The following is a 14,611-nucleotide window of genomic DNA, read 5'->3' on the forward strand; positions in this document are numbered from 1 at the left end:
GTGCCCATCAGCAGATAAGAGGATTAAAAAACTTTGGTACTACACAATGGAATACTACACTGCGCTAAAAAAGAAGGAATTCTTACCATATGCAACAACATGGATGGAACTGCAGAGCATTATGCTAACAAAATAAGCCAGTCAGAGAAAGATAAATATCACATGATCTCACTCATTTGTAGAATATAATGAACAACATAAACTGATGACCAAAAACAGATCAGAGACAGAGAAGCATGGATCAGACCGTCAAACCTCAGAGGAAAGGCAGGGGAGGGTGGAGGAAACGAGGAGAGATCAACCAAAGGACTTGTATGCATGCATATAAGCCTACCCAATGGACACAGACACCAGGAGGGTGAGGGTATGAGTGGGGAGGTGGGGGGCAATGGGGAGAAAAAAAAAACATATGTAATACCTTAATCAATAAAGAAAAAAAGAGCTAATAGCTATATCCTGTTTTCACAAAATAAAATTTGAAAATATGAAAGTAGCAAACAATCTAACATAAGATGCATCCCTTCTCACCTCCAGACCTTCTTACATAGAACTGCTTAGAACACTTTCTCTCCTGTTAATTCCTACTCATCCTACGCGACTCAGACTAAAGGTCAATTCCACTTGTGACCCTTCCAGATTAAATATGATGCCCAGCTATATGCTTCTAATAGAGCCTCACATTTCCCTTATTAAAAAGTCTCACTTTTAACTGTAATTGCTTCTGTAATCGTCTGTGGTTTCCTATTATCCGGTACCATCCATGTGGTCAGGACCTTGTCTGTGTGCCCTGCTATCACCATGGTACTCAAAATATATTTCATATCTAAAATACTATGTGGTCACTATTCATAAAGAGAAGGATAACTTAATTCTGTGTTATAGTTCTTGAACTTTCTGAAACTGTTAGCATACATAAATAGGTTTTCCTTTTCATTTAAGAACAGCTCTTGGTAAGTTCCTTCCCTCTGAAAGCTACAAAACTTAAAGAGAATTATTAAACATTGCTTCCAGATATTCAACTATTATTCCATTCTCTTTTGTTTTAAATTGCTTTATTACTTTTAAAAACCTCATCGTCAAAATCTTTTTTTAAGCATTTCACCCAAAAAATAAACACTGGTATTGAAACTGTATTCACCTTTGAGGTGTCATATCTTCTGAGTGTTTCTAAGAGTTCTGGAACTTTTATTCTTGTCTCTTCTTCACAGAAGAAAATCCACGAGGAATTTCTGCTATATGTTGCAGAAAAGCTGATGAAAGGAAATAGGCTCTAGTAATCACTTTTATTAAGCAAGCTTATAATAAGATTTAAAACTAATAGGCAGGAAATGATGAAGGACATATAAAATAACAAGAAATCCAAAGTTTTTCTTATACTTTTCTTCAACATATAGTTTCAGCATATAGGAAAACCAAATAATAATGGTTTATAGCTTTAAGAAGATTTAACAAAACCACAGTAATTATCAAACATAAATACCAAATATAGAGACATTTTATCTTTAAAAAAAAGAAACATTTAAAAATAAAAGTCATTCATGGTTAGGAAGAAATCGGGTTAATGTAATAGTCATAAAAAAAACTGAGTTCAAATTTACTTCACTTACTGGCGCTGAGAAAAACACACCCTCTTATAAGAAAATGAGGGAGCTTACGAGTTTCCCGGTAGAAATGTCAGGAATTGACACATTTCCAGTTAAACGTACTGCGGTAACAGTGGAAGGATGGTCCATGCACCTTCCTGCTTAGACAGTTCGTGAAGCAGAAGGACTCTGGGGAGCTCCTAGAGAAATACAGTGCATAACATTCCCTATCAGTCAGACAGTTCATACAAGTTCATTATTTAAGAAGAAAATGGTTGCAATATAAATCTTTGGAGTTAAATATCAAATAAGCTTCATTTCCTTACATAATATAGCATTTATTTTACAATAACTTCCATATATAAATATGACATGCAAAAATAGTAATCAAAGGTTAAATCAGACTAACAACATGACATGTTAGAGAGAAAAAGTAAACCTAAAGGCTGAATTAAAAGTAGCCCAAGATAATCCAGGTCTTTCTATTGAGTCTAAATTATTCAGTAATTTTTACTGCCTTTTTAAATAATGCTATAAGCTTTATCCACTCACTCATATATATTCATGAGGGATTACTTAAAAACAAGTATCATGTATGAAGAAAACTAATCAAGTTAATATTTGAATAAAATTTTCAAATAATTATGGGAACATGCTAATATGAGCAAACTAGAAAAGAAATAGTAAATAAATACTAAAAAAGTTGTATAAGAAAATAAAAAACAAATGAGCTATTATATAGCAATTGAAATTATAACAGTGAAGACTTTGTAACAACGGAAGCATCTTTATGTTGAATGGGAAAACACATGATTCGAGCAACATAAAACAAATTCACATATGAAGAGAGACTAGAAAGGAACCAGAAAAATGAAAATATTCATGTCAAAATGACAGGTGTTATATGCATGCTTTAAAAACCCTTTAATGTAGTTAAAACATAGTTTAGTTTTAAAAATGTCTTTAAGAGAAGGAGGTAAACCTCAAAATTTTTCTCTTAGCTATAAGAAATACAGGATGGGACAAAAATAGGTTTACAGTTGTGAGTATGCAATACACAGAGTTTATTCTTGTACTATTATTTATTAGCTAGAGACATGGTGCACAGATTAGTGCACTGGTGGAGTCCCTGGGCCTGGGCTGGCCTCTTGCAATCCAGGACCCCTTGGGGGATGTCAGATTGCTGGTTTCAGCTCAATCCCAGCAGGTCAGGCCAAGGGTCCCCACCAGTGCACAAATCCGTGCACCAAGCCTCTATTATGCATATAAGATATTTGGTTAATCTCTTCATACCCTCCCTTCTCTCCCTTTCCTTCTAAGGTTCATCAATCTGTTCCATGTTTCCATGCCTATGAGTTGAGCATCTGCCCCCTGGTGGTTAGTGTGCATTATAAATACTGGTCAAAAGATCAAACTGTCACTAAGGCTTCCTATCTAATAAAGAGGGAATATACTACCCGTGTTTCCCCGAAAATAAGACATCCTCCGAAAATAAGACCTAGCGCATGGAAAGATAAGACATCCCCTGAAAATAAGACCTAGCTCAACTTTGGGAGAAAAAATTAATATAAGACACAGTCTTATTTTCGGGGAAACGGGGTAATTGACCATCACTCCATCATAAAGATGGCTGCAACCACAGCTGAGGCCTAGTTTCCATATGGAGCCTTAATGAGCAATCAGCAGGGACCTGAGGCTACACTCTCCCCCGCCCCCATGGGGCTTGACAGGGGACCTCAGACCACGTCCCCCACCCAGCAAGGCTTGAAGGGACCTCCAGGCGCACTTCCTGTCCCGGTGCTGGGCTAGGGGACCTCAGGATGCTCCCTCCGCCCCAGCGCCAGGCCGGGGGACCTCAGGCCATGCCCCCCACCAGGTGGGGCTTAACAGGGGACTTCAGGCCACACACCCCACCCTGGCACCAGGCTGGGGGACCTCAGGTAGCACCCCTGGCCCCCAGCACGGGCCCAGAGGACCTCAGGTAATTAAAATTAGTAACATGTATATCTCCTTCCTGTCAGAGTCTGGGCGTGCCATGGGACCTACACTCAAGTGCTTGCCCACCACCCGCATGCGCTTCGAAAACTCAGGAGATCCAGACCAGGCCAGCCCTGCCCCCATTGGGTGAGACTCAGCCCCATCCCCGTCAAGTCCCTCCGGACTGGAGGTGCAGCCTCAGGTCCCAGCCCAGTGCCCGATGGGGAGTGAAGTTTCAGGTCCCCCTTCAAGCCCCTGCCAGGGCAGGGAGCACAGCCTGAAGTCTCCGGGCCGGCGCTGGGGCTGGGGCAGGGGGTGCTGCTTGAGGTCCCTCGCCCCGGCCAGGCACCATGAAGCCACAGGTTCCTGTTGTTTGGTCGTGACATTATGGTGTCCCTGCTAATTTACCTATTCCTTAATTATATAGATAGATTATTGTATTATTTCCAGGTGAACAACTGTAAACCTACTTTTGCCCCACCCTGTATGTAAGTGATGTCATTAGATATTAAACCTACACAGGTAATGTCAGCAGAAAAACTGTGAGGGCACTTTCCTGGCAGAGATGCAAAGCCAGGCTTATGAACAATTTCAGTCACAAGAAAAGTGCAGCAGGCACAGGTTTAGTCAGCACAAAGGGGAAGCTAAATTCTAGACTAAAATAAACTCTGGTTTACTGGTGAATTATAATCATTACTTCTTTGTTCACTAAGTCATATGCCAGGATTTTGTATTTACTTCAGTTGGTGAACACAAAAATGGCAATCAAGCTTTCTGAACCCCTATATTTCCACATAGAAACTCTTCAAAAACGTGTATGCTGTCATTAACTATCTCCACAAGGTTTTTAAAATAAAGTTCTCAAATATATAAAGTTCTACCCTGACACTCAGAGCTGGTCTTGATTTAACTCTTCACTAAGCCAAGGCCACTTTATAAATTTTTATCTATTAACAATACTCAAAAAGCCTTAAAAGCTTTTATTCTTGTTTTATATAGTAAATACATGTATATATATATATGTGTGTGTGTGTGTGTGTGTGTGTGTGTGTGTGTGTGTATGCATGTATGTATATATGTATATAGTTTAAAAGATCATAATAAATTTCGAATCAAATGGTCTTATCCCCAGATCTTAGCACTTGGAATTGTAATCATTTCTTTTCTTTTTGTTGCCTAATACCACAATGGGGTTGGACCTCCTAAAGGTGCCATATCGCCACCCTAAGGCACTTTAAATGAAAAAGTATGTTCTTTCAATATGTAATTGCATGAATGACTGAAAAACAGTTTTCAAATAAAAAATCAAGGAGAAAGTAAAGGCTATGGAAGCAACATTTGTGCATGCAGCCCTGTCTGCTGTCTGAGCTCTGCCGATTTCACTAAACCACATGTGTCAAACACAAGGCCCGCGGGCCAAATCCGGCCGGCCAGGCCTTGCAATGTGGCCCGCACCGCGCTGTCATCACTGCACTCCGCTGTCAGTTTATGACATTGTCAGTTTATGACTGTTCAGTAAACCATTCGGCCCACGATTTAGGCTGGATTTTAGATTTTGGCCCCTTCTCTGATTGAGTTCGACACCCCTACACTAAACCATGCTACTTCAAACCTAAAAGATAGGACAAAATCCTATCACTAATAAAACTATGCCACAGCAGAGGCACGCATAAAGGGGCTAAAAATATAAATGCTCAAATGAGGGAAAATGACAGAAAAGGGAAAGAAAATGAAAAACTTTATCACGACGATTTAAACTTTTTATGTCATCTCCACCTTTCTCGTTGAACCAAAGTCTACCTCTACTTCCATCCTACTTCCTACCAGTGTCCTAACAGGCACTTTATACTCAGAAAGCCCACTGGACTTTCAGTCAGTACTTCCTTTGAGGCCTATATTCACTTTTAAAGCTTCTAATAATTATTGAAAACAAACAAGTTCAAAATCTACACTCTAACTCATCACCTGGTTATTACACATAATCATCATCTTCATTGGGGAACTGGGTTTGACTCCAGAGCTGAGCACTGTAAAAAGGCTCTGAGAATGGAGAAAGCTCATTATTTTTGATATGGAGGGAAAATTTTATAGCTAGAAATATGAATAGAATGAAATAAAAAACCAACATTGGAACATGGATGAAAACAGATTAATGATAAAAATATCACAAATTACTTTCATCATTAGGCAAATTTGGTTTTGAAGCACTTTTGTTTTCCCGTGTCTGCCTTGAAAGAATTTAACTCATTTAACCCCAGGCTGCTGGCCTTTTCCAGGGTCCACAGTCTGATTCCCAATATTTGTCACTTGGCCATCCCTTAATTAAAAACACAAGCTCAGCAGTACACGAGTTTATGGTCTAATTCAGTCTGACTATTCCGTTCAAGGGCTAAATTAGAAGTAAAAGCCCAAACATTTGTTCAGAATTAGACAAAAGTTTTAAAAGGCTGACCCTGTTTAAAGAGTAATTCCAGTTCAACTTTAGTTCCAAAACCCAACTGTTATATAACTCTTCAGCACTGAACTGAGCTTTTAGACCAACAAATAAATTATGATGAAAGTGAACATCTGCTTACTGTTAAAATTTCTTCCATAAGAAATAGATATATCTTATGAGGATAATAACAAAGATATATAATATTGCTGTTTGAAATATATAGTATCAGACACATTTACTGGCCTTTAAAAACCCAGTATTATTTATGGATCAGTAGTTTATATATGATGCTATAATGTATCTTCCAGGAACCTGAGCCTATTTTTTTAAAAAGGTTTTTCCAGATATCTATCTTAATCATGAACTGTCCTTTCTTATTAACAAGAGAAAAATATTACTTCATTATTTATAAAATTTATTTTTATTAACTGTCTACTCTGAGATGCATTACTAAATTCATTTTTATAGCTCATATAAATCTGTCTTAACTAATCATTTATTCATTCATGAGTGGCAGTAAAACTTAGCATCTAACGATCTGGTTTCTAGACCCAAAGTGCTTATATGAGCATCCTTGCACCATGTTTCTGGGCTGTGCAACCTTGAACAAGTTCCTTGACCTGTCTGTGCCTGTTATCTCATTTCTAATATGGGAATAACCATAGTCATGGGAGTCAAGTGAGTTACTACATGCCTTCACTTGGTACATGATATGTACATGATAGATATTATTATTATTTATTTGACAATATTTGTAACTACTATGTGCCAGGCACAGTTATAGGAACACAGTAAATAGGTGTAAAAAGACAGGGTCAAGTCCCTGCTCCCCTTGGATTTCGCATTCTAATGAAGGAGACAGGCAATAAGCAAATAAATATAGAAGGTAATATCAGGGATAAATGGTATTAAACACTAAAGCCAGGTAAAGTGATGGAGTAAACAGGACACCGGCATGGAATTCTTCGCACACATCAGCTGCACTCATCTGCCAGGTGACTGAGCTCCAGTTGTGTGTCAGGAGGCAGCAGAGAAAACAGAAGAGGTTTTGGAGTCAGTCAGACTGAGATATCGGCCTGGTTGCACTACTTATTAGTGATATTCCACTCAACGAGAGTCACGTAGGATGACTATTGTCCTTCCGGGTGTGTCTCCATTCCAGGCCCTAACCCATTTACTCCAAGTCTCACTAGTCCCTTCAATCCCACCTTTCCAAACATGAACTCATCATGTTAGCTCAGAGCCATTGGCCTTCCTTTCATTCACCCATCACTAACACCCAGTGGGACTCACAACTGACCTCCCTCCATTGGAGTCCTCACGGATGCCCCAGGCTGGGGTTAGCAAGCTCTTACTAGTCCTTCCAGGCTCAGATGCCCTGACAAAGTCTTTGCTGACACTGCAGGCAGGGTTGGCCTGTCCTTGCCTTTGCCCTCACCTTGCTATGCTGACACAGCTTCATGCAGCAGCACAGAGCGGGGATGGCTCAACATCCACAGTGACCCACTGGGAGCAAGCCACCTGATGGGCACCACCCACCATGGGCACCGTCCACATGGAACACTAGACACTGGACACTGAAGTCACACCACAAAAGTAGGTTCTAAAATGACTGGCTTCCATGGGCCCCTGGCTTCACTCAGAATCCTGCATGGCAGTGTCCAAGTACCTACATTCAACCACAGGTGCCCTCCCTGAGCTCAGAGAGCCCAGCGTCTATCTCTGACGTTTGTAGTGGGCCGCAGCCCAGCTCCCACCCCATGAGCAGAATTCTCCAGTACTGACAGGAGTTCAAATGCTGGGCAGCCAAGAGAGAAATGTTCATGGCATGGCCTTCCACATTGTATGAAGTATTAACTACTGCTGAGCAGCACTCCCTCTCCCCAGAAGCAGATCCAGTCTCACTGGGGCATCATGCCCAGGCCCTTGCAAAAAGTAAGTGCTTAATAAAGTTTTATTACATGAAGAATGAATAAATTCTTATTCAACAGCAATGTAATCAAGTCTGCAGTTTATCACATTAACACCTATCATTTACTACCAAAAAAGAACTTTTTTAATCATTAAGTATCCAATTGCTCTCACTTAAAAAGAAATTTAATGATAGTGACATAACTCTCAAAGCTAATCCACTGTGTCCTTGCCAAGTAAAAAAATCTCTAAAAACAATAAACACAAGGCCATCTTTCTCAAGCTTCTTCACACTATAAGCTATGAAAAGCTTTCCTCTGGCTCTCCTGGCTTATTTTATGGAAATGAGGTTTTTTAAATGAACAAGCCAAGACCTGACTAACTCTTCCCAAGAAAATAGTGATCTCCAAAACTTCCTGTGAATAAGCAGAAATAATCATTTCTTTATGAGATTAAGAGTCTGTCAGGTTTTCAATAAAGTTCATATCACAAAAAGGCAATAAAATTAGAAGTGTCTATTCCCTTCAAAAGCTATTGACTCAAGGGAAAGGGGGAGACTGGGAAGATTTCTAAGCAGCTCTCCTGGCTGCCAATATCTACCATAAAATGTAATTTACACCTGCACCAACCTCCCAAAATAAAACCTCATAAGCATATTCTGAATTTGTTTTCCTGTATTTGCTGCCTTAAAAATAGAACCAGTTTATCTGTGGTTCTGCCTCTTCTCGGGTCCTGCCTTCACTCCAAACTCCATCCAGCTCTCTCCCAACACTCACTCCTTCGGTTGCTTACTTCCCTGCTCCCCATGCAAAATGATTTCCCAACCTAGCGTGATCCTTGCCCTCCACTACGGTTCAAATTCACACTTTTTAGTCTTCAGAATGGTGTGCGGACCCTTGTTTTATTAGAACCTACTAAAAAGCCCCCACACAATGATACTTTATCTTCTCTCCTTTACTGTTTCCAATTTCATAGCATTTTGAAATTCCTTTAGAGGACAACGGTTTCCATAATGTTAGACTCAGTGTTAAAGCACTTCTAAAGCTACAGTGGAAATTATCTCTCTCTAGGATCTCCCTGCTCACTGGACCCCAAATCCAAAGGGAAGAAAGACCCTCCTCTGACAACCTGTCCATCACAACATCACATAGGACACTCCGTGGGAGCCCTCACAGCCTAGAAGCTGTTTGCTCCCGTTTCATGTAACAAACAAAATACACAATTTTTCACACAAATATCCACTTAAGATGGAATTGTTTTTAAGTTAAAAAAACAAAAACAAACAGAAGTCAAATAATAACTGACACACAGATGCTATGCAGATAGTAGGCATTTAAAAGAAAATGCAGTAAAATGCCTGATTTGGAGGTCATCGCCGAACAATCCCGTGGGCTTCCATGGGCCCCTCTTCACTTGGCTTTTTGATAACACAGCTCTTTAAATAGTCAATCTTTATAATGTCATAGGATCCTTCCATCTATCATGTAAGGGGGAAAACCTCAAGAAAAAAAAAAGAGCACTTCTTCAAAATCTGTATCCTTATATCTATGGATTTACCTTTAAGAACCACAATTGTCCACCAGATACCCATGTCTCACCAACTTTGATAGCCATCTGCTCTGATGTACAAAAATCGCTATTCCATTGTCCCAGGTGCTTTACTCTACAAATGCCACTTCCAAAAGTAAACTCAGGAAATTCATGTCTTCGTCTTCCAGTCCGTTCCAGGTTCTAAATCAACATCCCATAGCTAATATCCAATCTTCCTACCTGAGTTGACAAAGCTTCCTTCTTTATTCTCAAGCTTCACATGCACAATTAGCACATTACTAACTTGTGCTTTTTACATGCTACTTCCTTTTTTTCTAATGTGTGTGTTTGTTTTTCTTAATCCTCACCTGAGAATATGTATTTGCTTTTTTAGAATTATTTTAAGAAACAGAGGAAGGGAAAGAGGAGGAAACATCAATATGAGAGAGGAACATCGATCAGCTGCCTCCCATACATAGCCCAACAGGGACTGAACCCACATCCTAAACACTTCTTCTTAAACAGCTTCCAATAAGCATCCCCTTTCTCTAGGGCCCCATGTGCTGTCCAGAGATGTCCTTTCATATTCAAAGGCACCTATTGTAACTATGGATGTCTAAGTCATATTTTTTGAGTAATGGTTTAACATATTACAAGTACTTATATTGGACTTCTAATTCCTATTTAATTATGTAGTCATTTTTATTATGAAATAGTTACCATCTAAATTATCAGTAATTCAAAGAACTAGAATGTCTATTCTAATTCTCTTCTAACCCTCTGCTCCACAGCAATCTAGAATTGTACTCCACACACAGAACAGCACTTGCTAAAGTCTGCTGGCTTACTGATTAGAAGAAATATCCTATATAATAAGCCTAGGTGGAGTCATGCGAGAAGATGGCACCATAAGATGGTCACCACAAAATGGCCAGCAGGGGAGGGCAGTTGAGGGCAAACAGACCAGCAGCAGAGGGCAGTTGTGCGTGATCAACTGCCATCAGGGAAGGGCAGTTGGGGGAGACCAAGCCTACAGGGAAGGGCAATTAGGGGTGACCAGGCTGGCAAGGGAGGGCAGTTGGGGGCCATCATCAGGGGAATGCAGTTGAGGGCAAGATCAGGCCAGCGGGGGAGGGCAGTTGGTAGTGACCAGGCCAGCAAGGGAGTAGTTAGGTATCAATCAGGCCAGCAGGGGAGTGGTTAGGGGGCAATCAGGCTGGCAGACAGAAGTGGTTAAGGGAAATAAAGCAGGCGAGTGTTAGGAGCCAGCAGTCCTGGATTGTACAAGAGATTCCCAGGTTGAAGAGGGTGCAGGCCAGGCTGAAGGATACCCCCACCCATGCACAAATTTTGTACACTAGACCTCTAGTATAATTATAAGCATCAAAGTTGTTATAAATTTCATTATAAGTTTTAAAACTGGAGATGGGGGAGGAACCAAGATGACAGCATAGGTAAATGCCTATACTTGCTGCCTCCCACATCCATATCAAAAGTACAACTAAAATACAGAACAACTATCATCCAGAGCCATGGGAAAGCTGGTTGAATGGAGGTACTACAACTAGAGAGGTAAAGAAGAAAATGCATTGTGACTGGTAGGAGGTATGGAGACATAGAACCAGCTGGTCCAGAACCTGGGTGTGCCACTTTTTAATCAGAAGGGAGATTGCCTCTGCGGAGGCTCCCAGAGGGAGTGAGGCCCCAGCCCCACACCAGACCCCCAGCGGAAAAAAGTCCCTATAGGCAGAAAGAATTACAGACTGTAAAAACAAGTACAGATTGGAGCTGAGTGACACATAGGCTGCTAAAGACCCAGCTGCTCCTCTAAAAAGACTAGCACCCTTGAACTGAATTAACAAGCTCCCGCTTACTCTGAGCTCCAATGCCAGGTGAGGCTCTGGGGGACCCAGACAGATATAGGGATAAACTGGACTGTCTGGCATCGGGGCAGGAATGTGATGGCAGCTTTATTCCAGACAGAGGTGCTCCAGCAGTCATTGTTCCCATGCTGGGACCTCTCTGGTGCAGGGCTGTCTGGCAGACATTTCTGTTTGCTCCGCCCTGGAGATTCCCTGAGACTCCACTCCACCCAATTTACAACCTCACCCAAGCTGTGCACAGTGGCTTTTGCATATGAATGGCCTGTCCTTTCTCAGTCTAAAACCTGTCAAACAAGCTGCAACTGAGTCAGGGAGCCCCAAAGCTATCAATAAAAGGCCCAAGGCTGGCACAAGCACTAGCCTGTCTTGCTTCACAGCTGGGCCTTGTCTGGGCACTTCCAAACCTGATACAAAGTGGAGAAATCTGCAGTTCTCTCTGTAGCTCCTGCTAGGTGGCCCCAGGCAGTGGTTGACTTTACACCTCCTTGAGATCCAAGAGCCAGTGTACCCAGTGGTCATACCAGATTACAACTCTTCACATCCATAAGTGACACACTCAAGGGGCAGACTCAGTGAGCACCAAAGCCCCACTGAAGCAAGTCCAGCCCCATAAAGGTATCTCCTAAACAGCGGCTCACCCACTGCAGTTGTAGCTGGTCACCACAGCCAATTGACCTAGAGGTCAATTCCTCCCAGTGATGCCATCAGCAATCAAAGCTCAACTACAACAAGACTGTGTGGCGAAACCGGTTTGGCTCAGTGGTGGAGCGTCGGTCTGTGGACTGAAGGGTCCCAGGTTCGATTCCAGTCAAGGGCATGTACCTTGGTTGTGGGCACATCCCCAGTAGGGGGTGTGCAAGAGGCAGCTGGTCAATGTTTCTCTCTCATCGACGTTTCTAACTCTCTCTCTCTCTCCATTCCTCTCTGTAAAAAATCAATAAAATAATAATATTTTTTTTTTAAAAAGGCTGTGTATACAGCCCCCAAAGGGGTGCACCAAGAGTGTCCACCACAGATGATTGGAAAGGGTGAGCCACTTGGCCCTATAGAACACCTACTACACTACTCTATCAGCTCAAGGAGTCTTAGCAGCTATCCAATACATAGAAACAAACACAGGGAAGCAGCCAAAATGTGGAGACAAAGAAACATATCACAAATGAAAGAAATGGAAGAAAGCAAACTACTGGATACAGAGTTCAAAACCACAGTTAAAGGTTACTCAAGAATCTTCCAAAAATCTACAAGGACCCTATCTACAAGGACCTTCAAGGATCTTAGTGAGAAATTAAAAAAAAAAAGGGAAAGGACCAGTCAGAAATTAAGCTTACATTGACTGAAATAAAGAATAATATATAGCCGAAACTGGTTTGGCTCAATGGATAGAGTGTCGGCCTGCGGACTGAAAGGTCCCGGGTTCGATTCCAGTCAAGGGCATGTACCTTGGTTGCGGGTACATCACCAGTAGGGGGTGTGCAAGAGGCAGCTGATCGATGACTCTCTCTCATCGATATTTCTAGCTCTCTATCTCTCTCCCTTCCTCTCTGTAGAAAATCAATGAAGGAATATATTGAAAAAAAAAAAAAAAGAATAATATACAGGGATTCAACAGTAGACTAGAGGAGCCCAAGAATCAAGTCAATGATATGAAATACGAGAAAGCAAAAAACACCCAACCAGAAAAATAGAAAGAAAAAAGAATTCAAAAATATGAACACAGTGTAAGGAGACTCTAGGACAACTTCAAACATACCAACATCCTAATTATGGGAGTGCCAGAAGAAAAGAGAGAGCAAAATATTGAAAACCTATTTGAAAAAACAATGACAGAAAACTAACCCTACCTGGTAAAAGAAATAGTTCCAATTTTAGTATATGTGCTGCCAAAGCGAGCACTGGTAAAAGAAATAGACTTAAAAGCCCAGGAAGCCCAAAGAACCCCAAACGAGAAGAATCCAAAGGGGACCACACCAAGACACATCATAATTAAAATGACAACTGCAAAAGACAAAGAGAGAATGTCAAAAGCAGCAAGAAAAAAAAGAAAAGAAAAAAAAAAAACAACAGTTACCTACAAGGGAGTATCCATATGACTATCAGCTGATTTCTCAACAAAAACTATGCAGGCCATAAGAGAGTAGCAAAGAAATATTCAAAGTGATGAATAGCAAGAACCTACAACCAAAAATACCCTACCCAGAAAAGCTATCATTTAGAATTGAAGATCAGATAAAGAGCTTCACATACAAGAAAAAGCTAAAGGAGTTCATCACCACCAAGCCAGTAGTATATGAAATGCTGAAGGGTATTTTTTAAGAAGAAAAAGGTAAATATAAAAAGTTATAAACAACAAAGTGACAATCAAATACATATCTATCAAGTGAATCTAAAAATCAAATAAATAAAAAATCTGATGAACAGAATAAACTGGTGAATGGAGTATATACCGGGGCATGGAGATGGAACAGACTAACGATTCTCAGAGGGAAAGGGCTGTGGGGTGTAGGAAAAGATTAGACAAAAATCTTATATGTATGTATGCAGTACCTAAGAACACAGACAATAGGGTGGCAAGGACCTGGGGTGGAGGGGAAAAAAGAGGGACATCTATAATAATCTTAACAACAAAGATTTTTTTAAAAAAGAACAGGCCCGAAAAGTTTTTTTTAAAAAAAATCTGAAGATGGAAGTGACAACTAACAAGGACCCCAATTATTCAATTACTAGAGGCCTGGTGCACAAAATTCATGCATTGGTTGTCCCTCAGCCCAGCCTGCACCCTTTCCAATCTGGGATCCCTCTCACAATCCAGGACTGCTGGCTCCCAACAGCTTGCCTGTCTACCTGCCTGATTGCCCCTAACTGCTTCTGCCTGCCAACCTGATCATCCCCTAACCACTCCCCTGCTGGCCTGGTTGTTCCCAACTGCCCGCCCCTGCCAGCCATCTTGTGGTAGCCATCTTGTGACCTCATGGGGGTGGCCATCTTGTGCAAGGGTGTGGTGGTCAATTTGCATATTACCTCTTTATTATATAGGATTTCAGAAAACAAAAGAAATAGTTACACCACTCTTGTAATGGCTCTAAGTAAAATATTAAATTTCACATTGAAAGTGGGATTTTTTTTTAAAGTTGTATATTTAAGCATTCTAAGGATAAAAAATGTTTGTGTTTGTTGTTGTTGTTGTTGTTGTCAATCCTCATCTGAACATATTTCCCATTGATTTTTAGAGGAAGTAGAAGGGAGGGGTGAGGAGAAGAGAGAGAGAAAGAGAGATACCCATGAGAGAG

At 40.9% G+C, this 14,611-nt stretch overlaps 1 protein-coding gene and 1 long non-coding RNA gene across 4 annotated transcripts in view; both read right to left on the minus strand.

The window, feature by feature from the left end:
* LOC311619937 overlaps positions 1–14,611 on the minus strand; it is a 342,372-nt gene that overhangs the window by 76,227 nt on the left and 251,534 nt on the right. The window lies entirely within an intron of this gene.
* The window catches only part of B3GLCT (beta 3-glucosyltransferase), a 142,292-nt gene that overhangs the window by 76,227 nt on the left and 51,454 nt on the right, over positions 1–14,611 (minus strand). For all 3 annotated transcript variants that reach the window (XM_084878581.1, XM_084878582.1, XM_084878580.1), the window contains 2 exons: positions 1,707–1,783; positions 1,139–1,250 (listed from right to left, as the gene is read on the minus strand). In XM_084878581.1, coding sequence (XP_084734707.1) covers positions 1,139–1,250; positions 1,707–1,783 — 189 coding nt within the window. The remainder of the gene's footprint in view (positions 1–1,138; positions 1,251–1,706; positions 1,784–14,611) is intronic.

Source organism: Pipistrellus hanaki, assembly GCF_964339955.1.
Source record: "Pipistrellus hanaki genome assembly, chromosome: 3".
NCBI lineage: Eukaryota > Metazoa > Chordata > Mammalia > Chiroptera > Vespertilionidae > Pipistrellus > Pipistrellus hanaki.